The sequence below is a fragment of the Bos indicus x Bos taurus genome, chromosome 1 (assembly GCF_003369695.1).
Source record: "Bos indicus x Bos taurus breed Angus x Brahman F1 hybrid chromosome 1, Bos_hybrid_MaternalHap_v2.0, whole genome shotgun sequence".
NCBI classification, from domain to species: Eukaryota; Metazoa; Chordata; class Mammalia; order Artiodactyla; family Bovidae; genus Bos; species Bos indicus x Bos taurus.
The window spans coordinates 21,959,756-21,985,142 of NC_040076.1; the positions used below are offsets into that span (position 1 = coordinate 21,959,756).

Consider the following 25,387-nt stretch of genomic DNA (forward strand, 5'->3'; position numbering starts at 1 on the left):
AAAATGCCCTGAGAAGGAAATGGCAACCCGCTCCAGTGTGCCTGCCTGGGAAATCCCATGGACAGAGGAGCACAGTGGGCTACAGTCCATGGGGTTGCAAAGAGTCAGACAGGACTTAGAGACTAAACAACAAACTGAGTAGGAGCCAGCAGTCTGTGGTGGAGAGCTCCCAGGAGTATTTATGTGCTACTTTGGCCCGTCAGGAATTTATAAAGAATGTCATCCTGGCAGAGGGGTGCCCAGGTGCATATGTGTGTGTATTGCTTTGTCCTTTGCTAGACTGCTTCAACCGGAGAAGGCAATGGCAACCCACTCCAGTACTCTTGCCTGGAAAATCCCATGGACAGAAGAACCTGGTGGGCTGCTGTCTATGGGGTCGTACAGAGTCGGACACGACTGAAGCGACTTAGCAGCAGCAGCAGCAGACTCCTTCAACAATGGAATTTAACTGTCTTATCTAGACCTTAACAAGGTGATGGATTTAGTCAGTGGAATAATGTTTCTAATGTTTGAAGGATAATTGAAGGATTAGCCTTTTTTTCTGTGGCCCCCAAAGGACTAACGATCAGTGTAAAGGAGACAGATTATAGTCCAGTACAAGGACGAATATCATACTGTTGCAGTTGTGTGAACATGGGATGAGTTCTCTGAATAGTGGGTAATCCTTGCTGAGCTCCCTCCCTGAGCCCCAGCACTGTGCTGAGCACTGCATGAGCATTGTGAGGTTTAGTCCCCACAGGTGCTATGAAGTTGGTATTGGTTTTTATTTATTTATAAATAAAACTTTTGAGAGTCATTAACTTGCCCAAAGTCATGCAGCTGGCTAAGTGAAAGAGCCAGAAATTAAACCCAGAGCCATCTGATTCTAAAAAATACACCTTAGAATACAATCCATGGTCACTGGAGGTTTTCAGAAGTAACCTAGACAACCAGTGTTAGCATACCGGTTATTAATGGGGTTTAAGCATTACATGGGATGATTGGTTAGGCAGGTGACCTTTCAACTCTTTCCTAATTGGTCCCATTATGTTTGTAGAATCCATTTTCTCTTAGGAAAATGATAGCTAGTGGTAGAATCATCAAAAGAAGATAGATTTCTCTATAAAAATGAGCTGCTGTGCCATTTTTATACAAGTTCATAAGTTTGTATTCCCAGTGTTATGGAGGCTAGAATATTTGTCAGTTTAGGTTTGAAAAGAAGTCAGTAGTCCCAGTGAATAAAGTATCTCCCCCCAAATCCCCACAATATTTTATGATAGGCAAGGATATTTGATTTCATAATGTAATTACTTTAAAACAAATGCTTTAGTAGCTTTTGGAGCATAGTATGATACCTTTTGTTTTTAGTACATATTAAAGACTTACTGTACATTTCAGAAAATTATGTTTTCAGACTTGTCTCCATCTACATCAAAATTAGCTATTTTCTGAACCCACATGACTTATTAGCCTCCTCAGACCTGAAAGACCTCGTTTAGATTTGATACCCTGCATGAGGCAGGTGGGGGAAGTTTAATCCTTTAACACAGGTTAAAGGAGGGAATTCCCTTGATTTGATATTACTGCTAATAGCAGCGTGCAGATATGGAAGAAGTAGAAAAGACAGTGACACGTTGACTCTTCTTGCATCAGTATTCCAGACCTGCTTGGATAATGTTTGTTTTGTTTAATTGGTTTTCACATTTTCAGGTATAAAGTCTTTTAAAAATAATTTGACCACTTTTACATATTCTAATTGAATCACTTTCTGGCACGACATTGTTTTTATTTAGCCAGACACAGTACAAGCTCATACTTGAAACACTTCAGCAAATACAGGTTCAGATGAAAAAGATCATCCTAAGGATAGCTTTGACCAGTTTGATTTAATCTTTATCACACCCTGATAGTTCATTTGCTAAACAGTTCACCTGCAGTGCAGGAGACCCCGGTTGGATTACTGGGTCAGGAAGATCCCCTGGAGAAGGGATAGGCTGCCCACTCCAGTGTTCTTGGGCGTCCCTTGTGACTCAGCTGGTAAAGAATCCACCTGCAATGCGGGAGACCTGGGTTTGATCCCTGGGTTGGGAAGATCCCCTTGAGAAGGGAAAGCCTACCCAATCCAGTATTCTGGCCTGGAGAATTCCATGAACTGTATAGTCCATGAGGTCGCAAAGAATTGGACAAGACTGATCATCTTTCACTGTCACACAATTTAAAGGGTTCAAGTTGTGTGGCATATAATTATTATCTACTTCAGTGGTTTAATTGTCAAATGACCAAAAAGAAATAATTTCTCACTTGTGGTTAATATATGATGCAAAGTTAATTCATTCCCCATATCATTATGTCCTTTTTAGGATGAGTTTGGTTTTTCTGAGTTTTTAAGGATTGAATCTTTCAATATGATACTTCTTTCTTAAATACAGCCTTCATTGTAATAAAATTTAACAATGAAATGTTTCATATAAATAGATTTTATTCAACTTCTTTGCAGTGAGTAGTTTGGGAGAGGAAAATGATGAAAAGCTTTATGATACCAGAATTTTGAAACGTTTGCTCATTCTTGTTTATAGTCTGTGAGTATCAGATCAGACCAGATCAGTCGCTCAGTCGTGTCCGACTCTTTGCGACCTCATGAATCGCAGCACGCCAGGCCTCCCTGTCCGGCACCAACTCCCAGAGTGCACTGAGACTCACGTCCATCGAGTCAGTGATGCCATCCAGCCATCTCATCGTCTGTCGTCCCCTTCTCCTCTTGCCCCCAATCCCTCCCAGCATCACAGTCTTTTCCAGTGAGTCAGCTCTTTGCATGAGTTGGCCAAAGTACTGGAGTTTCAGCTTTAGCATGATTCCTACCAAAGAAATCCCAGGACTGATCTCCTTCAGAATAGACTGGTTGGATCTCCTTGCAGTCCAAGGGACTCTCAAGAGTCTTCTCCAACACCACAGTTCAAAAGCATCAATTCTTTGGCACTCAGCCTTCTTCACAGTCCAACTCTCACATCCATACATGACCACACAGGAAAATCCATAGCTTTGACTAGACGGACCTTTGTTGGCAAAGTAATGTCTCTGCTTTTGAATATGCTATCTAGGTTGGTCATAACTTTTCTTCGGAGGAGTAAGCATCTTTTAATTTGATGGCTGCAGTCACCATCTGCAGTGATTTTGGAGTCCAGAAAAATAAAGTCTGACACTGTTTGCTCTGTTTCCCCATCTATTTGCCATGAAGTGATGGGACCGGATGCTATGATCTTCGTTTTCTGAATGTTGAGCTTTAAGCCAACTTTTTCACTCTCCACTTTCACTTGCCTCAAGAGGCTTTTGAGTTCCTCTTCACTTTCTGCCATAAGGGTGGTGTCATCTGCATATCTGAGGTTATTGATATTTCTCCCGGCAATCTTGATTCCAGCTTGTGTTTCCTCCAGTCCAGCGTTTCTCGTGATGTACTCTGCATGTAAGTTAAATAAACAGGGTGACAATATACAGCCTTGATGTACTCCTTGTCCTATATGGAACCAGTCTGTTGTTCCATGTCCAGTTCTAACTGTTGCTTCCTGACCTGCATACAAATTTCTCAAGAGGCAGGTCAGGTGGTCTGGTATTCCCATCTCTTTCAGAATTTTCCACAGTTTATTGTGATCCACACAGTCAAAGGCTTTGGGGTAGTCAATAAAGCAGAAAGAGATGCTTTTCTGGAACTCTCTTGCTTTTTCCATGATCCAGCGGATGTTGGCAATTTGGTCTCTGGTTCCTCTGCCTTTCCTAAAACCAGCTTGAACATCAGGAAGTTCACAGTTCACATATTGCTGAAGCCTGGCTTGGAGAATTTTGAGCATTACTTTACTAGCGTGTGAGATGAGTGCATTTGTGCGATAGTTTGAGCATTCTTTGGCATTGCCTTTCTTTGGGATTGGAATAAAAACTGACCTTTTCCAGTCCTGTGGCCCCTGCTGAGTTTTCCAAATTTGCTGGCATATTGAGTGCAGCACTTTCACAGCATCATCTTTCAGGATTTGGAATAGCTCAACTGGAATTCCATCACCTTCACTAGCTTTGTTCGTAGTGATGCTTTCTAAGGCCCATTTGACTTCACATTCCAGGATGTCTGGCTCTAGGTCAGTGATCACGCCATCGTGATTATCTGGGTCGTGAAGATCTTTTTGTACAGTTCTTCTGTGTATTCTTGCATCTCTTCTTAATATCTTCTGCTTCTGTTAGGTCCATACCATTTCTGTCCTTTATTGAGCCCATCTTTGCATGAAATGTTCCTTTGATATCTCTGATTTTCTTGAAGAGATCCCTATTCTTTCCCATTCTGTTGTTTTCCTCTATTTCTTTGCATTGATCGCTGAAGAAGGCTTTCTTATCTCTTCTTGCTATTCTTTGGAACTCTGCATTCAGATGTTTATATCTTTCCTTTTCTCCTTTGCTTTTCACTTCCCTTCTTTTCACAGCTATTTGTAAGGCCTCCCCAGACAGCCATTCTACTTTTTTACATTTCTTTTCATGGGAATGGTCTTGATTCCTGTCTCCTGTACAATGTTAGGAACCTCAGTCCATAGTTCATCAGGCACTCTATCTATCAGATGTAGGCCCTTAAATCTATTTCTCACTTCCACTGTATAATCATAAGGGATTTGATTTAGGTCATACCTGAATGGTCTAGTGTTTTTCCCTACTTTCTTCAATTTGAGTCTGAATTTGGCAATAAGGAGTTCATGATCTGAGTCACAGTCAGCTCCTGGTCTTGTTTTTGCTGACTGTATAGAGCTTCTCCATCTTTGGCTGCAAAGAATATAATCAATCTGATTTCGGTGTTGACCATCTGGTGATGTCCATATATAGAGTCTTCTCTTGTGTTGTTGGAAGAGGGTTTTTGTTATGACCAGTGCATTTTCTTGGCAAAACTCTATTAGTCTTTGCCCTGCTTCATTCCATATTCCAAGGCCAAATTTGCCTGTTACTCCAGGTGTCTCTTGACTTGCTTCTTTTGTATTCCAGTCCCCTATAATGAAAAGGACATCTTTTTTGGCTGTTAGTTCTAAAAGGTCTTGTAGGTCTTCATAGAACCGTTCAACTTCAGCTTCTTCAGCATTACTGGTTGGGGCATAGACTTGGATTACTGTGATATTGAATGGTTTGCCTTGGAAATGAACAGAGATCATTCTGTCATTTTTGAGATTGCATCCAAGTACTGCATTTCAGACTCTTTTGTTGACCATGATGGCTACTCCATTTCTTCTGAGGGATTCCTGCCCGCAGTAGTAGATATAATGGTCATCTGAGTTAAATTCACCCATTCCAGTCCATTTCAATTCGCTGATTCCTAGAATGTCGACATTCACTCTTGCCATCTCTTGTTTGACCACTTCCAATTTGCCTTGATTCATGGACCTGACATTCCAGGTTCCTATGCAATATTGCTCTTTACAGCATCAGACCTTGCTTCTATCACCAGTCACTTCCACAGCTGGGTATTCTTTTTGCTTTGGCCCCATCCCTTCATTCTTTCTGGAGTTATTTCTTCACTGATCTCCAGTAGCATATTGGGCACCTACTGACCTGGGGAGTTCCTCTTTCAGTATCCTGTCATTTTGCCTTTTCATACTGTTCATGGGGTTCTCAAGGCGAGAATACTGAAGTGGTTTGCCATTCCCTTCTCCAGTGGACCACATTCTGTCAGATCTCTCCACCATGACCTGCCCATCTTGGGTTGCCCCACGGGCATGGCTTAGTTTCATTGAGTTAGACAAGGCTGTGGTCCTAGTGTGATTAGATTGACTAGTTTTCTGTGAGTGTGGTTTCAGTGTGTCTGCCCTCTGATGCCCTCTTGCAACACCTACCATCTTACTTGGGTTTCTCTTACCTTGGGCGTGGGGTATCTCTTCACAGCTGCTCCAGCAAAGCGCAGCCGTTGCTCCTTACCTTGGACGAGGGGTATCTCCTCACCGCCGCCCTTCCTGACCTTCAACGTGGGATAGCTCCTCTAGGCCCTCCTGCGCCCATGCAGCCTTATAAACCTTAGCCAGGAAGACACTGATTAAAGGAAACTGAATGATCTTTATTTTATAAACAGATGTTAAAGATTCACTTCTAAATATCTAGATCTTGAATTTTTCTAACAGAATGTGCATGTTTTCCAAAACCACAGAACTTCTTGTATAGAATAAAATACTTTATTACTCTTTAATTTTGTAAAAGTTTTTGTTACATTCAGGAGAGGAGATGATGTCTTGAATTTGAAACCAAACATTATAATAGCATTATCATACTGTCTTCAATCTTAAGTGAAGTGAAGTCATTTCAGTCGTGTCCGACTCTGTGTGACCCCATAGACGGCAGCCCAACAGGCTCCCCCGTCCCTGGGATTCTCCAGGCAAGAACACTGGAGTGGGTTGCCATTTCCTTCTCCAATGCGTGAAAGTGAAAAGTGAAAGTGAAGTCGCTCAGTCGTGTCCGACTCTCCGCGACCCCATGGACTGCAGTCTTCCAGGCTCCTCCGTCCATGGGATTTTCCAGGCAAGAGTACTAAGTACGTTTCAATTATGACAGCCCACCCTCCATTTTATAGTCTGAGGCTTTAGGAGTTTGACTTGCGTGTTCTGCTCGGAGTGCTGTCTCTGCCAGGTGCTAGGATGTAAGACGACAAAAGTGTAATCCTTGTCTAGAAGAAGTTTACATTCCAGCTGAAGGCCATGCATAAACAACACAAAATAGTTTTGTAATGAGATGATTGAAAGATCTACTGAGTCTGTGAAGTCCCAGAGATGAGAAATGTGCTTCAGCCTATGTAGTTTAGGGAAGGTTGCCCAAGGAGGAAGAGGGTGCGGCCTCAGGTGAGACTTAGAGAATAGAAAAGATACCTGATTCTTTCAGCTTGATTGTGAGCCACTGGAACATCATTCTATGATACATTTTTAATCACGATATATTTTATCATCAAATGTTGATGATGGCAGGAATTGTGTGAGTGAAAAGAGGAAAGGATTCTGAGCAAAAGGTTCTTTTCTTTCTTATTTTTCCCACTGTTATGTCTCATGTGTAATGACAGGTCTTCCCGGCTGGTGTAGTGGTAAAGAATCCGCCTGCCAGTGCAGGAGATGCAAGAGATGCAGGTTTGATCCCTGGGTCTGGAATATCCCCTGCAGTAGGAAATGGCAACCCACTCCATTATTCTTGCCTGGAAAACTGTGGACAGAGGAGCCCAGCAGACTGCAGTCCATGGGATCACAAAGAGTTGACTATGACTGAGGACGCACGCACACACGTGTAATAACAATAATTTAACTACAACAAAACAAATTATTCATTTTACATAAGTTCTACAGTTGAAAGCATGATCCATATCAGAACAGTAAAATAAAATATAAATAGAGGAAATATTGATATAAGAATGTAAGTAATTGATATTGGCATTGAACAAACTACTAAACAGAAGTGTCAGGATGGTATCTGTATGTGCCAGTGCACATGTCACCATCCTGTCTCCACCAAAATGAAAAGACAGAAAGTAAGAAAAATGAGGTATATAATAGAAATCCTCACAAAGCTAAAGTAGTTCATTTTTCAGTGTTAAAATGTTTCAGTTTTATTAAATAATGCTCATAGTAGCAGTTGTTTCTAATGCTCTTAATTACCTTAAAAGGTAATGATCTGAAATATTTTTAGTCCAATAAATGAAGTTAGGAAGGCACAGACCTAGACTATTCTCCCTGTTTCTTCTCCAACTCGTAGGAGCCTCTTGTAAAGCCTCCTCACTGCCTGCACCCCAGTCTCTAGCTGAGTGTCAGGTGCCATGGCTGAGGCTATACCAACTGCCCGGCTCATGGACTGAGCATGCCCCAGACCTTGGCACCAGCAAAGCTGGGTCTCAGACTGGCAGTTACTGGCAGTTTGACTTCAGTAGTGCCTGACTTCAGACATGACTTCAGACATTTGCTTGTGTGTTGTTTAGTTGCTAAGTTGCGTCCTTATGTGTACCGATGAGCAAAAGAGTCATTGTGGAAAGGCATGGGTGACGGTTTCACATTCAGAATGAAACCTTTGAAAGTAAATAGCACACCAACAGCATGCCAGTAGTTGCATCTACTTAGTTGAAAAACCCTATTTTAATGTTACCTGTTAATATTTAAAGACATGGAAATTCTCCAGGTACATTGTGCATATTCTTGTTGTTTTGCTTATTAATCCCCTCGGGCAGAAACCTGTTAGGTTCATTGACTTTTTCCCTTCCCATATACATCATCACTGTGTCTTTCTGTCTGTGGATTGTGTCTGTAGTGATAGCTCTCTGCCACAGACTAAAACCCTTAATCCAGAAAACTTTGTGTTTGGAGCCATTATGGGCAAGTGGGATATTGTGATGTTTATACTGTTTCTGGAAAATCAAAGTTCACCCAGCAGGGCAACACTTTGACCCAAGACATATTTATTAATTGATGAGTGATTCCTCTAAATAGACTTTAGTATATTTTACAAGGAATTCTGTTTTCTTTTAAAATAGAAAATATGTCAACAGATTTTGTTATCAAAGTTTGTTGTACAAATTGGTGCCCATTACTGGTAATTTTGATAAACTCATGGTCTGCTTCAGCCTGATAAAGGAAGTTCCATTTGCAGTGGTATTTAATTTGATAAATATTTTTGTCCTTTTTTCTTTGTTATCAAGAAACTAGCAGATCTTCTAGGATAGTACAATTCTGGTATTTTCATTCAAATCTACTTATTCTCAAAAACAATTTTGCAAAATGAAAAACTGATAACTGAGAACATTTATATATTCATGTATCATAATTTTCAAATTATATAAAGCTACAGCAGATGATACTTAATTTAACAAGAAAAGCACTTCTATTATAAATTTACCCCAACATTAAGAATGCATTTTATGCATTCTTAAAAATAATTTCTTGATCAGAATGGTTCAGTAAGAACATTCATCACATAACTCTTGGTTTCATAAATGTAATTTAAGATAAATTAAGTTTTTTGCTTGAACAGCTGAAACAAAAGGCATGTTTTTATTAATCACACTATTAATATACTCCATTAAGAATCATTTTTGTTGCTGCTGTTGTTAACCAAAGATTATACGGATAATTTGGAAATTATCATGGAAGACAATGGATACATTGTAAACTTTTTCTAGTTGAACCAATTTTTATTAGTTAAATCTGTATTTGAGAAGAAGCGACCCAAGATGTTGAGCAACAGACAGTTTCCATTTTAGCTGGTACAAAGGCTTGGAGGCCTAGGGGAGCACGGTGGATTCAGGAACCTGTAAGTTAAAGTAATTTCAAATTTGTCATGTGGCAGGGATCAGTTATAACATGACTACATAAATATTTAAGCATAAATATACATACACCTAAAAACTCATGATTCTGAAACATACATACACTAGTTCTTTTTTTTATTCCGTATCCAATACAACAGTTTTTAACAGAACATACTTTGTAACAAAAAGTGCATAAAGATCTTGTCTTCAAAGATTGGGAACATTTTTAAAACAGAGTGTACCCTGTGAGTAAAGGCAGAGTGTCTCCTCAGTATACTAAAAACCCCAGGAGCTTTGATCAAATGCCAGCTGTTACATCAGTTCTGTTGGTAATCTTTCTTACTGATCTATGACCTTGACCTTGTGCTTATGTCTGTATGTCAAATCTATTTTAGGAATGGGGAGAGTATAGTTGAGTTTAATAGGATTCATGCTCCAGTCTCAAAGGATGTATATATATATGTGTGTGTGTGTGTATACACACTATAAACAATTTCAGGAAAAGAAAGCACCATTTTCCATTATATTTCATATTTGGATAGAGATTATAAATTATTAGGCTTTTCAAATCTGATAGAAAGCACCCATTACTTTGAAGAGCAATTGGAAAAGATTAGCAGCAACAGCAGTTACCCTGTTAGTTTTACATTTAAACGTTTTTTTCCTACACTTATGTACCACCAAATAATTTCTTAATAATTATGTTTCTTCAGAAAAACTATTGTTTAACTGAAGACAGTGGACAGACATTATTAATATTAATTCTAAATAAATATCACAGGTACTCTTTATCATAATTATCCTCCTGGATTTTTAAAAACCTAGAGTTAGAATTAATTTTCTTTAAAAATATTCTAGTTTCCATGTTTGCAAGATAATGCAGCACAGCATCCATGAGGGTGTTTCATTTTGGAACAGAAATTGTCTAAGCTCTTTCTCTAGCTCCTGTGATTCTATGAACTTTTTTAACTTAAAATCTCTAACTTGATACTCTTAATTTTGATTGTAAATTTCATTTTTCTATAAACTAGAGAGACAAATAAAATGAATAGTGGATTTATTGAATGCAGTTTGTAGCATAAGCCTTCTGAGAATAATTCAGAACAGAGAAACTGTTCTTTATTTTGCTGTATCATTTACAGGAGATACTTGTTTCTGTTGCCAGGACAATTATTTTACCTCTCGCATGCACTTATCTATGTCATCAAGGGTCTTAAATCTTCACTATTGTATTTTATTCAGTATATAGTCTTTAGGAGATAAGCACAAGCTCCAGTTTGAATATAAGCTCATGTTTAGTTTTTAAATAAACATCTGTTTGAAATTCTTTTCCCCAGTAAAGAAAGTAGTGAAGATAAATAACTGGAGGATTGAATGGGTAGGGTGTATGGCTATTTCAGAAGCATTTCCTTCCCCTGAAATTCACTAAAAAGACTATAAAACATATTGGACAGGGCTGTTTCTACAACTTTTATGACAGCATATCATCTTTCTAGTTAAAATGCTTGTCATTTTTATCAACTGTAATTTGATAAATTACTTTGAGTCATAGAAATAGAATTTTAGAATTGAAGAGGTCCTCAGATTCGTATGTCCTTCTGTTGAACACTTGTGTCAGTCAAGCACTAGAGTCTCCTAGTGAGTCTCCTAGTAGGGAATGTGAGTGACACTATTGCACTCCTATGGAAGCAGCTGACAGCAAGTTAAAGCTGATAGACCTGGAAGGTATGAGCAGATTTGGCCTTGGGCAAAATATGTAAGTCCCTCAGGTTGCAGTGGAGAGCAATCTGGGCAGCTGTTTTACTCATGAGTGTCCGTCGCTTCTGTTTCGGATCTCTGAAGAGTATTTACATCTGAAACGAGAACCCCTGGGAAAGGGCAAGAAGCTCTTGTGGTCTAATTTTAAATGTTGAGGCCCTCAGTTGAGCAAAATGTGTTTAGGTAAGTTGATTTTCTTGGCACCCATCAAATTGAACAATCACACAGCCATCTTTCAATAGATACTACTACAAGAAAAATTATCTTGCAATTTAAATATATACAGTAGTTTTTATTTATTTTTCAAGAAATTATAAGTATATTCTGATAAGTAAAATTCCAGGCTCCACCTTTACTGTGCCCATTATTATTCCCAGCTATAAAATGGCAATAATTGAGCATTTATTTTATTTTTTAAATTTTTTCCCAAAAGCTTTTAATTTATGACGGAAGATACACTGTAGTTTTCACCTTTCAGTGACATCCCAGGACCGTTATTTGAAATTGTACCTTTTTTTCTTGTTCTGTGATACTAAGTGTTGGATTTTATATACGCTAAAGAGGAGAGTGAAAAAGTTGGCTTAAAGCTCAACATTCAGAAAACGAAGATCATGGCATCTGGTCTCATAACTTCATGGCAAATAGATGGAGAAACAGTGGAAACCGTGGCAGACTTTATTTTTTGGGGCTCCAAAATCACTGCAGATGGTGACTGAAGCCATGAAATTAAAAGATGCTTCCTCCTTGGAAGGAAAGTTATGACCAACCTAGATAGCATATTCAAAAGCAGAGACATTACTTTGCCAACAAAGGTCCTTCTAGTCAAGGCTATGGTTTTTCCAGTGGTCATGTATGGATGTGAGAGTTGGACTGTGAAGAAAGCTGAGCGCCAAAGAATTGATGCTTTTGAACTGTGGTGTTGGAGAAGACTCTTGAGAGTCCCTTGGACTGCAAGGAGATCCAACCAGTCCATCCTAAAGGAGATCAGTCCTGGGTGTTCATTGGAAGGACTGAAGCTAAAGCTCAAACTCCAGTACTTTGGCCACCTCATGCAAAGAGTTGACTCATTGGAAAAGACTCTGATGCTGGGAGGGATTGGGGGCAGGAGGAGAATGGGATGACAGAGGATGAGATGGCTGGATGGCATCACTGACTCGATGGGACATGAGTTTGAGTGAACTCTGGGAGTTGGTGATGGACAGGGAGGCCTGGCGTGCTGTGATTCATGGGTCCCAAAGATTCGGACTGAGCAACTGAACTGAACTGATCTTTTCATTGACCCTTGGTTTATAAAGCTAATGTCATCTATTTGCATAAAATGTTTGGAGTTACAACTTCTTGATAAGCTTTTCTTGTGTTTTGTTTTTTTTTTTCCCCCTGTTCAACTGTTAAAACTTTCTTTCAAAGTCTGACCTTGGAGAACACCAAGAGTTCTCTGAATCATTTACCTGGATTTTTTATTGTTTAAATAAAAAGTTTCAATAATTAGGGCTTTGCAATTGTCTTAATACTTACATATTTTTCTTCTAATGCTTACTGAAACATCTTACTGTTTGTCTTTCCTTTTGTATAAATTTCATCGCCAAAATCATCTACAGTGAAATTTAGGTAATATTACCCAATAGGAGTAGCCTTTCAATTCCTTCTGCATTTCCAGGAACCTGAGCCAAGAATCCAAGTGCTCATTAAAGTGGCATTGCAGAAATACCTTTAAATTCAATACTCAAAGAGGTGTCACTTGATAATGCAGAAGAAATTGGAGGAGATTTCATGAAAACAGTTGGAAGTCATGAGGTATTCATTAGATATCATTTAAATAGATACGAAGTGACTTCATAGGTGTTAATCGTTGAAATGTGTTTTTAATGGAGAATTTGATTGCAAATGAGATACTGAATCCCTTCCTTAAAAACAGCTAGAGAAAGACTATTCTTCATTTATAAAAATAAAATCTTTTTACTTGGATTTTACCATTTTTAAAAGTGTTTAAAAATTCAGTGAACTTTCCCTTTGCTTAATTTTCAAATGGAAAATGTAAACCGGTGCTTCAGTGGAAATATTTTATTTCAGAGAATCAATAGTACACCTAGTTGGGAATTGTTACTGTGCATATTATTTACAACTGTCTTTTGTCTATTAAAACTCTAAACAAAAATTTATCTATGCATAGGGCCAAGATTCCATGGAATTCTTTTATGGTTTAGTTTGGTTTTATTATTATTTTTTAATTATGTCCTGCCACGACAATAATTGTTTTACTGTATGCTAGTGAACATTGAGTAAAATCTCAATTTTTAAGAGATTTTTTATGGTTATAAACAATTTTAAATTAATAAGAGAAAGATTTCATTTATAATTTTAATACTGTAAATGGTTATACATGAATTTTATTAAATTATCTTGAAATGTATTAATCCTTGGTATACTATCAGGGTTCTTTGGACCCAGTTTTAGTTTGAAGTTGTTTGGTGGGAAGGATTGTTTTACATGACTTTTATTCTTTTTTAAAGTTTCACTGAATGTGTTTTTTAATAGGAAAAAACATTGTATCTTGCTATTAACATGTGTCTATCAGAACTTTTGATGTGGCTTCCCTGGTGGCTCAGAGGTTAAAGCGTCTGCCTGCAATGCGGGAGACATGGGTTCAATCCATAGGTCGGGAAGATCCCCTGGAGAAGGCAATAGCAACCCACTCCAGTATTCTTGCCTGGAGAATCCCATGGATGGAGGAGCCTGGTGGGCTACAGTCCATGGGGCCGCAAAGAGTCGCGACACAACTAAGTGACTTAACTTTCACTTTTCATCAGAACTTTTTATAAATCGAACATATACTAAGGAATCTTAATGATTGTTTTTTTCCTATGCATCTTTCATCATTTTGACCTTTTATGATTATGGAAATTAATTCATCATTTGTTTCCAACTGTGGGATATAAAGACTAAAATAATAAGCCAAAGGAACTTAGTGAAAGTGCCTAAAAGGATAATGCAGTAGTGAAATGTCATCTTTATTGTATTATCTTCAACTTTTTAATAGCATAGCCCATTAATACTGTATTATCTTACAAGAATGTAAAAAGAAAATGTCTGGAGACTATCTTTGTTTTTTTTTTTGTTTTGAATTTTTAGCAAATATAGTAGAGAATTCAGTATTTTCTATTTTCTGTCCCCAATGTTAAAGAGAAGAAAGTTGGCCTACGAAGATGCTTCAATTAGATGAATTAGTGGATGAATGCAGAGACTGATAGTAACATTCCAGACACAACTGATGATGGTGACATTGAGTGTATAAGCAACATCTCCAACCACTGTCTTCAGATGACAGCATCCTAGATGAATTTTCTCAAACCTAAGGGTCAGTGAGTGAACAGTATAGTTCTTTTCTCCCCCAGCTTAATATATAATTGATATATCACACTTTATAAGGGGTATAATGTGATTTGCTATGCACATGATTACCAAAGTAAGATTAGTTAACATATCCAACACTTCACCTAGTCGCTATAACAGTATAGTTCTAAAGCAAAAAGGAAATACAGTATTTTCCTCCTACAGTATTAAGTTAGTTGCTTAATAGCAAGGACTTCATCACTCAGTATTTTGTGACAGGAACCTCACCTGCCCTGGCTTGCTTTTATGGTGCTGACACACCCACATATTTTGAAACAGTTCAGAAGTTGACAAGTACACAAGGCTGATGTGTAATAAAAGAAATTGGAAGAAAATAAATGACATGGAAATGATATAATTGGTATTAATAAATCTGAAAATAAAAAATATTTTCCAATTCTGTAACAAGGAAGATATCTGTCCTCCTGTCCTCAGCATACTTTTGAGTTGTCAAAGTTTCCAAAGTTAACACATTGTGAATTATATTGATACAAATACAAAAAGAAGTCTAGAACCTTTTAGACATGTTTTTGAAATCTAGAATCGGTATTTACAAGGTACTTACAGGTTCATGCGTGACAGTAGTTAAGCTATCAGTTCCAAACTGCCTTGCCCATTTCAGATATGTTGTCCTTCAAAACCAGGAAAATACAGATATTAAGAATTGGATTTGCTCTCTGTAAATTCTCATGAAAAATTCTAGTGAAGTTGTTTTTCATTGTCCTGTAAATTATTCACAAACTGACTTAAATAGTAATTAAATGTTCATTGGACCCAGACAGTAAACGGTGATGACTATTATTCTTGGTATACTGAAGGTTAAATGAATTTGTATAAAGAGCTGATTTTGATTTAGAATGATAGTTCTAAAATCAAAATTAAGTCATTTCTTGGCATAGTAAGTGTTACACTAATTTTTTTGTTAAAACCAGAAAATATTTTTCTAAAAATTTAATGGAATCACACTATACAGATGGCAACTAAGTTAAAACAGATGTTCTTCATCCAGCTTCTAATTCATCAATGGGTAGTTTTTTTATTTTACCCCATTCACATATATAAATATGTGTTCCTTAAAGAAATCTTCATTTTGCCTGTCATTGCTACCAACCTAATGCTTAAAGAAGGTATTAATATATTAATATGTTAGTTTCTAAACTAAATTTTTCCTTCTAAAGCTTTTGAGAGTTGCAAAATTTGTGAATCCTTCATTTGTTTTTGTTTTTGTTTTTTCCTGTTTTCTTCTGCCCCTCAGTACTTTTACTCCCCCTTTGTTTGGTCCTTATTACCTTCCATAAACCAGATGTTTTGGATGATTCTGTTCCCTTTCCACAGAAATCACTTAAGTATTTGCCATACAAAGTCAAGTTTCTTCCTTATTTTGTTTATGAAGAGAGTGTTGACTATTTTAAAAACGACATGTATACAAGCTCTAATAAAATCGCTATTGAAGTTAAAAATAAACCATTAGGTTCACTGACAAGGCAATGAATCACAGCATTTTATAAAATATTCTAGTTGCTAAATATGTTGCTTGTAAATCTCCAAAGAAACCTAATTTTTAAATGTGTGTTGACGCTGAGTTATTTGTAGTTGACTATACTCAGGTAGAGCGCAGCACCTGGCAGTGTTAAGTAACATGTATAAAATCAAGCAAGCCAGCCATATGTTGGTGATTCGAAAATAATGTGCTTACCTTTCCACAAAAAGAAAATGCCAGGTTAATACTAGCTTTAAATCAAATTATTTTAACCTTAAAATGTTGAAAATACAGGTTTCTATGAAAAGTTCTTGATCTTGCTTGCTTCATGTGATCGGTGCTGTTTATAGAATTTTCTTTTCAAAGAAATTAATGAAAAGTAACCACTTAGAGTTTTCCAGAAGCAATTATTCCTCTTCAGTTCTATCCTAAATTTGTTTCCTGTCCAATTTTCTACAGGGTAAAGTGTATACACATAGTCTTTTATGTGTTACAAGGCTTTCAGGGTGGCTCAGTGGTAAAGAATCCACTTACCAATGCAAGAGACGTGGATTTGATCCCTGGGTCAGGAAGATCCCCTGGAGTAGGAAATGACAACCCACTCCCGTATTCTGGCCTGGAACATTCCATGGACAGAAGAGCCTGACAGGCTATACAGTCCATGGGCTTGCAAAGAGTAAGACAGGACTGAGCACACAATCATATTTTCTAAGCTAAAAATGTTGCAAGTACCCTAATTGAGTTCAATTCAGTCGCTCAGTCGTGTCTGGCTGTCTGTGACCCCATGGACCACAGCACGCCAGGCCTCCCTGTCCATCACCAACTCCCGGAGTTTACTCAAACTCATGTCCATTGAGTCAGTGATGCCATCCAACCATCTCATCTTCTGTCCTCTCCTTCTCCTCCTGCCTTCAATATTTCCCAGCATCAGGGTCTTTTCCAATGAGTCACATCAGGTGGCCAGAGTACTGGAAGTATTCAGCTTCAGCATCAGTTCTTCCAATGAACACCCAAGACTGATCTCCTTTAGGATGGACTGGTTGGATCTCCTTGCAGTCCAAGAGACTCTCAAGAGTCTTCTGCAATACCACAGTTCAAAAGCGCCAATTCTTTTGATGCTCAACCCCACATCAAACTCATTTGATGAGTCCACATCACAAGGATCTCTTTTCCTTTTTTCACACTTCTCTTGTTCCTTCCAAAGCTCCTAGTAATGAAAGGAAGCTCATTCCAGCCCCTCATAGAGCTGTGGTGCTGTAGAAGAAACTTGCCATTCATACCACTGCAGAAAAGTGTTAATGAAAATTCAAAAACTTGGTGGGCTTTGTAAGACAGTTACAGAACATTAAAGTATTTTCTCTAACTGATTAGATATTTTTAACAATATGGATTAATCCATAGGATTTCCAGTAGAGATTTCCAATTTAATAGGAATGATAATAAATTAATAAGGAAGCTCTGTAATGCATACATATGTATATTGTATATATGTGTGTATATATATATATATATATACACACACACACACACACATAGACACTTACAAGTGCTGTATTTTTTTGCCTATAGGTATCATAGCATAATTCTAATTCATCTTCTTAACTATTTTCTATTTATTTTTTAGAACACTGATATTTGCATTTACTGGGGAACAGAAGATGAAGAAGGAAAAGCAATATATTCACTGAGGATTTTGTCTGCTTGCCACCTCAGCTCTGTGTGTAGAGGAATTCTGCTGCTGTTTCTTATTTGGGAGTTCCCAGCTCTGAGGTCAGACTGCGTCATAGCCTGCCTATCTTTTGTCTCATCATTGCCAGCCAGCAGTAATCCTGGTCAGAATGGAACCGTATACCTCTGTCTAATTACTGTGGAAGGTGATAAACCAACAGTCACTCACTAAAGTTAGATCTCACTCCCCTGCAGAAAACCATTCCTCAAAGTGAATAGAAACCAAGCCCTCGTGAACACTTCTATTGAACATGACTCATGGAGAAGAGCTGGGCTCTGATGTGCACCAGGATTCTATTGTTCTAACTTACCTAGAAGGATTACTAATGCATCAGGCAGCAGAGGGGTCAGGTACTGCCGTCGACAAAGCGTCTGCCGGGCGTAATGAAGACGATCAGAACTTTAACATTTCTGGTAGCGCGTTTCCCACCTGTCAGCGTAATGGTCCAGTTCTCAGCACACACACGTATCAGGGATCTGGCATGCTGCACCTCAAAAAAGCCAGACTCTTGCAGTCTTCTGAGGACTGGAACGCAGCAAAGCGGAAGAGGCTGTCTGATTCCATCGTAAATTTAAACGTAAAGAAGGAGGCTCTGCTGGCTGGCATGGCTGACAGTGCGCCTAAAGGCAAACAGGACAGCAAGGTACTGGCCTCTCTGCTTCAGTCTTTCAGCTCTAGGCTGCAGACTGTTGCCCTGTCACAACAAATCAGGCAGAGCCTCAAGGAGCAAGGATACGCCCTGAGTCATAATTCTTTAAAAGTGGAGAAAGATTTAAGGTGCTATGGGGTTGCATCAAGTCACTTAAAAACTCTGTTGAAGAAAAGCAAGGCTAAAGATCAAAAGCCCGATACCAACATCCCTGATGTCACGAAAACCCTTATCAGAGACAGGTTCATAGAGTCACCTCATCACGTTGGGCAGAGCGGAACAAAGGTCGTGAGCGAACCCTTGTCATGTGCTGCAAGATTACAGGCTGTCGCAAGCATGGTGGAGAAAAGGGCTAGTCCTGCCACTTCACCCAAACCCAGTGTTGCCTGTAGCCAACTAGCACTACTTCTCTCCAGTGAAGCCCATTTACAGCAGTATTCTCGAGAACATGCTTTAAAGACACAAAATGCAAATCAGGCAGCAAGCGAAAGACTTGCTGCCATGGCCAGATTACAAGAAAATGGCCAGAAGGACATGGGCAGTTTCCAGCTCTCAAAAGGCATATCAGGCCATCTTAATGGTCAGGCAAGAACATCATCAAACAAACTAATGGCTAGCAAAAGTACAGCATTTCAGAATCCAGTGGGTATTGTCCCTTCTTCCCCCAAAAATGCAGGCTATAAGAACTCCCTGGAAAGAAACAATATAAAACAGGCTGCTAATAACAGTTTGCTTTTACATCTTCTTAAAAGCCAGACCATACCTAAGCCGATGAACGGACACAGTCACAGTGAGAGAGGAAGCATTTTTGAGGAGAGCAGCACACCTACGACTATTGATGACTACTCAGATCCCAATCCTAGTTTCACCGATGAGAGCAGTGGCGATGAAAGTTCTTACTCCAACTGTGTTCCCATAGACTTGTCTTGCAAACACCGGATAGAAAAACCCGAACCCGACCAGCCTGTTTCTCTGGATAACTTAACTCAGTCCTTGCTAAACACTTGGGATCCAAAAGTCCCCGAAGTTGACGTCAAAGAAGATCAAGATACCTCAAAGAATTCTAAGCTAAATTCGCACCAGAAAGTAACCCTTCTTCAGTTGCTGCTTGGCCATAAGAATGAAGAAAACATGGAAAGAAACGGCAGCCCTCAGGAAGCACACAGCGATGAGACAAAGTTCAGCACACAGAATTACACCCGGACGTCTGTAATAGAAAGCCCCAGCACCAACAGGACTACTCCCGTGAGCACTCCTCCATTGCTTGCATCCACCAAAGCCGACTCTCCCATCAACCTTTCCCAACACTCTCTGGTCATCAAATGGAATTCCCCACCATATGCCTGTGGTCCCCAGCCTGAAAAGCCAGCGAATACCGCCTCGAACCACCTGATGGACCTTACAAAAAGCAAAGAATCGCAGGGGGAGAAAGCCATCCACAATGAAGGTGCACAAAACTCGGCCACGTTCAGTGCCAGTAAACTGTTACAAAATTTAGCGCAATGTGGAATGCAGTCTTCCGTGTCAGGGGAAGAGCAGAGACCCAGTAAACAGCTGCTGAGTGTAAACACAGATAAACCTCCAGGTATGATTGATAGACTGAATAGCCCTCTGCTAGCCAATAAAACAAGTGCAGTTGAAGAGAAGAAAGCATTCGGCAGTCACACAATAGGTCCTGAACCAGGACTTTCTGGGTCTGAAATAGAAAATCTGCTTGAAAGGCGCACCGTCCTCCAGTTACTGCTGGGAAATCCCAACAAAGGGAAGACTGAAAAGAAAGAGAAGATGCCCTTAAGAGATGAGAGCACTCAGGAACATACAGATAGAGCTTTAAGTGAACAAATATTGATGGTGAAAATAAAATCTGAGCCTTGTGATGACTTGCATCCGCATGCCACGGGCACGCACTTGAGCCATGAGGCTCCGGGAGCCCCCTTCTTAGGGATGGCCCCTCCCATGCAGAGAAGTGCACCTGCCTTACCAACATCCGAGGACTTGAAACCAGAGCCTGGCTCACCTCAGGATTTTTCTTTCTCAAAGAATGGTCTGCTGAGTCGATTGCTGAGACAAAATCAGGACAGTCACCTGGCTGATGAGCTGGACAGCAGTCACAGAAATAGTGAACTGACACTTGTAGAATCGAAGAACCTTTGCATGGTCCCTAAGAAAAGGAAGCTTTACACCGAGCCGTTAGAAAACCCCTTTAAAAAGATGAAAAATAACATAGTCGATGCTGCAAACAGTCACAGTGCTCCGGAGGTGCTGTACGGGTCCTTGCTTAACCAGCAAGAGCTGAAACTTAGCAGAAGTGATCTTGAGTTTAAGCATCCTGCCAGTCATGGTTCAGCCAGCGAAAGTGAACCCAGGAATTGGACCAGAGAGAGCAAAAGCTTCAATGTCCTGAAACAGCTGCTTCTCTCAGAAAACTGTGTGAGAGATTTGTCTCAGCACAGGAGTAACTCTGTGGCTGACAGTAAAAAGAAAGGACACAGAAACAGTGTGACCAACAGCAAGCCTGAATTCAGCATTGCTTCTCTAAACGGACTGATGTGCGGTGCCACTCAGCCCGGCAGTTGCATGGTCAGCAGGACATTTCCATACCCAGGTGTCGGAAAGGCCCCCCGGAGTCCTCCTTTCCCTGAGCACTTGGGCTGCACAGGGTCTAGACCAGAAGCTGGGCTTGTGAATGGGTGTTCCATGCCCAGTGAGAAGGGACCCATTAAGTGGGTTATCACAGATGTGGACAAGAATGAGTATGAGAAAGACTCTCCGAGACTGACCAAAACTAACCCAATACTCTATTACATGCTCCAGAAAGGAGGCAGTTCTGTTACCAGTCGAGAAACACAGGACAGGGACATGTGGAGGGAGCCTTCATCTGCTGAAAGTATCTCACAGGTTACAATCAAAGAAGAGTTACTTCCTCCTGCAGAAACTAAAGCTTCTTTCTTTAATTTAAGGAGCACTTATAATAGCCATATGGGAAATAATGCTTCTCGCCCACACAGCGCAAACGGAGAAGTTTATGGACTTCTGGGAAACATGCTAACAATAAAAAAGGAATCAGAATAAAATGGACCTGCCATCCAACTTTGGATCTTTTTAAAACTAATGAACTTGAGATCTGTATAAATAAGCGCATGATTTGAGAAAAGCATGGTATAATTGAAACTTTTTCATTTTGAAAAGTATTGGTTAATGGTGATGTTTAAATATGCAGACTACTTTTTGCTTCATGTTAAATGTCATGAGGAAGCTGCTGAACTAGCAATTGGTTGGTTGACACCTTCTGTATGCATCAGACAACAACTGTGAGTAGCCCATGAATGATAATTCTTTTTTTAATCACAGATAATAGGCATAAATTAAAATATAAATCTCCATCCAGCAGATTAATGCATTGCTGCCTTTATTAGTGTACTTGATTTTGCTTTTCAGAAGCAACCTACATAACACGTTTTTTAAAGTCCACAGTATTAAATAATAACTCTTTAAAGGGTAATTATTGAATTAAAAAACCTAGTGCTGTTTCATTTCTCATTCAATTCCAAAACAAATTAGAAAAATATATGCTTACATTTTTCACTTTTGCTAAAAAGAAAATTATTTTTGACTCTTGAAAGGGGTTTTGTGATTCCTCAATGTGTCTTCCCTTCCCCAATCCTTTTCAATATTGTGTATTTCTTTAAACCTTGTACTACTTGGTAAAAATTGATTACAATTGGTGGAAGTTTGATAGATCTTAAAAAAAGGCAGATTTCCATTTTTGTATTTTAACTACTTTACTAAATTAATATTCGTCCTTTTACAGAATTAGGAAGGTTAACATTTATCTTCAGATGGTTTCCTAAATAACTGAAATAAGTTGTTTTTAACAAGCAAAATGGCTTTTCTTTGGACAGTTTTCACCATGTCTTATAAAAGCCACTTCTCACCATTTCTGTGGTACCTGTGAGTCTGACGACCAGGGTTTCTTAAAGCTGGACTCAGACCACCTGCGTTAGCACCATCCAGAGCACTTGATTTAAAATGCAGATTCCCAGGCAGCAGCTCCGACCTACCGAACAAGAATTCTCTACTGAGTGGACCTGGGAGTCTTCCTTCTGCATCTTAATACACTCCCTAGGTGTTTCTTCTGCACACTGAAATTTGGATTTTGAAAATTGAAACCACTGCTTATGACTTTTCTCAGAAAACAGGATTGTAAACAAACTATTTGATGCCTATATTTTCCCCAATATAGTCACACGTCAACTCAAAATTTGCAATATTGTACTTCATATTATTACTGTTATGTCTTTGGAAATCGGGTTCCGAATCCTTTTTATGACAAAAAAAAAAATTGGGTGGAGGGGACAACTTTCATATCTGGCTCAACATCTCAGGAAAAATATGTGATTACTTGTGTGTTCTAATGAGTAACATCTACTTAATTAGCCTTAGGGATGGAATAATAGGGCCACTTACCAAACTCAGGTGATTCCAGGATGGTTTGGCAACTCCTCCTGAATACATCCTTAACTTCTGTGAAAACCATTGTCCTAAGAACAGTGCTGACAAAGATGAAAATATATATTTCACACCCAAGAAAGGCACTAAACTCAGATTGCTTAAACAAAAAAGTAAAGGGCACATATACACGGCAGAGTTGTACACAGTCACTCCATCAGATCTGTTATTTTAAAATAGTGATTAAAAGTAAACATTGATGTTTTCTTAGAAGAACTTAATTTATTATTGAACCACATGGGGTTTCTGTCTTGAAACACATCCATGTTTTTCAGTTCATTTTTTAGCATCCACAGTTCATTCACCAGTTAGATTTGGTTTTAATTGTGAACCCAGGTAGCAACTGACCTACCAAAAAACTGTTATATAATCAACTATTAATTAGAAGGAAATCCATTTGAAATTGTTCTACTTGAAGTTGTTTCTAAGATTTTTATATTAAAAATGGGCGTTATTTCCTAATATGATCTAAAACCCTAAATGATTATTTTTTCTCAGAATGATTTGTAAATAGTTACTGAATATATTAAAAAATAATAGGAGTGAATATTATGCTATGTCATGAAAATTCCACTGGCCAGTGAAGATATTCATCTGCATCCCATCTTTATTCTGTGACAGTCTTACTGTCTACACTATATAAGCTTTTAAACAAGTCATTTTTTTTTCCTGCCATTATGAAAGTTCTAGAGCCTTAGAAGTATGCTAGAAAAATTACCAGTGTTCCCCCTTGGTTAGGGGAAAATGGGCTTTTACAAGGGAGTGAAGTTTAGGTCAGGAAAAAGAAGATCAAGGGCCAACACTGTTTTTTTTTTTTTTTTTTTTTCATTCCTTTGGTTGGTTGGTTGGTTGTTTTTTGGTGGTGGATATTGTCAGCAAAGAAATGAAGGTATGTCGTGTATAGATAAACCTGACCATGAGAAGGCTGTTCTGATACTAGAGCGTGTCCCCGATGTGAGTTTAGTATGATCTTAAAGAAGAGTGCCGAGAAAGGGCATACATCCCTAAATGCACTTCGTTTATGCATATGTAGATGCAAGGATGCACATACACACATTTTCAAGGACTATTTTAGATATCTAGACAATTTCTTCCCAACAAAGTCACTTGTGAAAGGGTACTACAGCTCTCATTGACATCAGTAAGGTAGCGTTACCTGTTTGCTCTCTGCTGCATCTTACAGAAGAGTAAACTGGTGAGAGTATATATTTTATATATATATATATATATATAATATGTATATATATATATATTGACTTGTTACATGAAGATGTTAAAATTGGTTTTTAAAGGTGATGTAAATAGTGATTTCCTTAATGAAAAAATACATATTTTGTATTGTTCTAATACAACAGAAAAGCCTTTTAATCTCTTTGGTTTCTGTATATTCCATGTACAAGTGTAAATATAATCGGACAGGTTTAAAAATTGTGCATGTATGTATACAGTTGCAAGTCTGGACAAATGTATAGAATAAGCCTTTTATTTAAGTTGTGATTACCTGCTGCATGAAAAGTGCATGGGGGACCCTGTGCATCTGTGCATTTGGTAAAATGTCTTAACAAGTCAGATCAGATGTTCATCCCAACATAACAGTATTCCATTTCTGGACACGACTTCTGTGGTTTAAGCTTTGTGGAAGAATGCTTTGAATCCAAGGGTCTTAAAACTTTTTAAATCAAATCAACCACTTTTCAAAGTAAAGAGTTCACACAACTACTTTCATGAATTTTTTAATCCCGTTGGAAACATATACCAGGAGTGTTCCAGTATACTGGAATACAGGCACACTACCATTCATGGTATGAATTCTGGGGTTTACACAACCAATTTTGATGCAATCTGCTCAGTAATATAATTTGTCATTTTTATTAGAAATTTAATTTCTTCATGTGATGTCATGAAATTGTACATACTGCAGTGTGAATTTTTTTGTTTTGTTTTTTAATCTTTAGTGTTTACTTCCTGCAGTGACTTTGAATAAATGAAGGAAAAAATTCATGGTCTCTGGTTTGAAATGATTGTTACTTTTTGGGCTCTCTCTGATTTTCAGATTTTTCGTAAACATAAAAAGTCTCTGGTCATGAGAATAGCAAGTCTTCAAGAATGCTTTGCCATTCTTGGAAAGATAAAGAAAAAAAAAAAAAGAAGATGGTCTTAGAGTTAATGTGAGACAGGGCAGTGGAAGCATAGCTCGGAAGACCATCGGCTCACAGCCTAGCCTACCCACCCTTGGTTCTGTTTCTTGTGTAACTGGATGGTCATCATGGATTTTTAAAGTGGGAAAAACTTGTACAGTATTCAAAAATAAAGTTGATTTGATACAAACTTGTTGTAAGATAAGATGTTACTAGGTTTTTATCCAAGTTTCAATGGGCATTAAATTTTTTCTAAATAAAAGTCTTCAAACATTTTGCAAAAATGAATATGTGTATGTACACATGTATATATCAAATAACTATATGCTGTTAATATATGTATATAGGTAATGAGTTGAGAGTGATAAGCAATGTATGTGCATAGTAAGTAATAGACATCAGTTTATTTAGAAAAAGGGGAAAAACCTCTATACTTGTGAATGGATGACCTTGGGGGAGGGAAGTTACTTTT

At 38.5% G+C, this 25,387-nt stretch overlaps 1 protein-coding gene across 3 annotated transcripts in view; it reads left to right on the top strand.

Annotated features, from left to right (window-relative positions):
• NRIP1 (nuclear receptor interacting protein 1) overlaps positions 1-25,115 on the top strand; it is a 55,338-nt gene extending 30,223 nt beyond the window's left edge. For 2 of the 3 annotated variants that reach the window (XM_027547726.1, XM_027547886.1), the window contains exon 2: positions 17,515-25,115. In XM_027547726.1, coding sequence (XP_027403527.1) covers positions 17,870-21,340 — 3,471 coding nt within the window. In that variant the 5' untranslated portion in view covers positions 17,515-17,869 and the 3' untranslated portion in view covers positions 21,341-25,115. Of the gene's footprint in view, positions 1-14,201; positions 14,376-17,514 lie in introns of all 3 variants that reach the window. The other variant, XM_027547812.1, reaches the window with a different exon arrangement.
• The last annotated feature ends 272 nt before the right edge of the window (positions 25,116-25,387 follow it).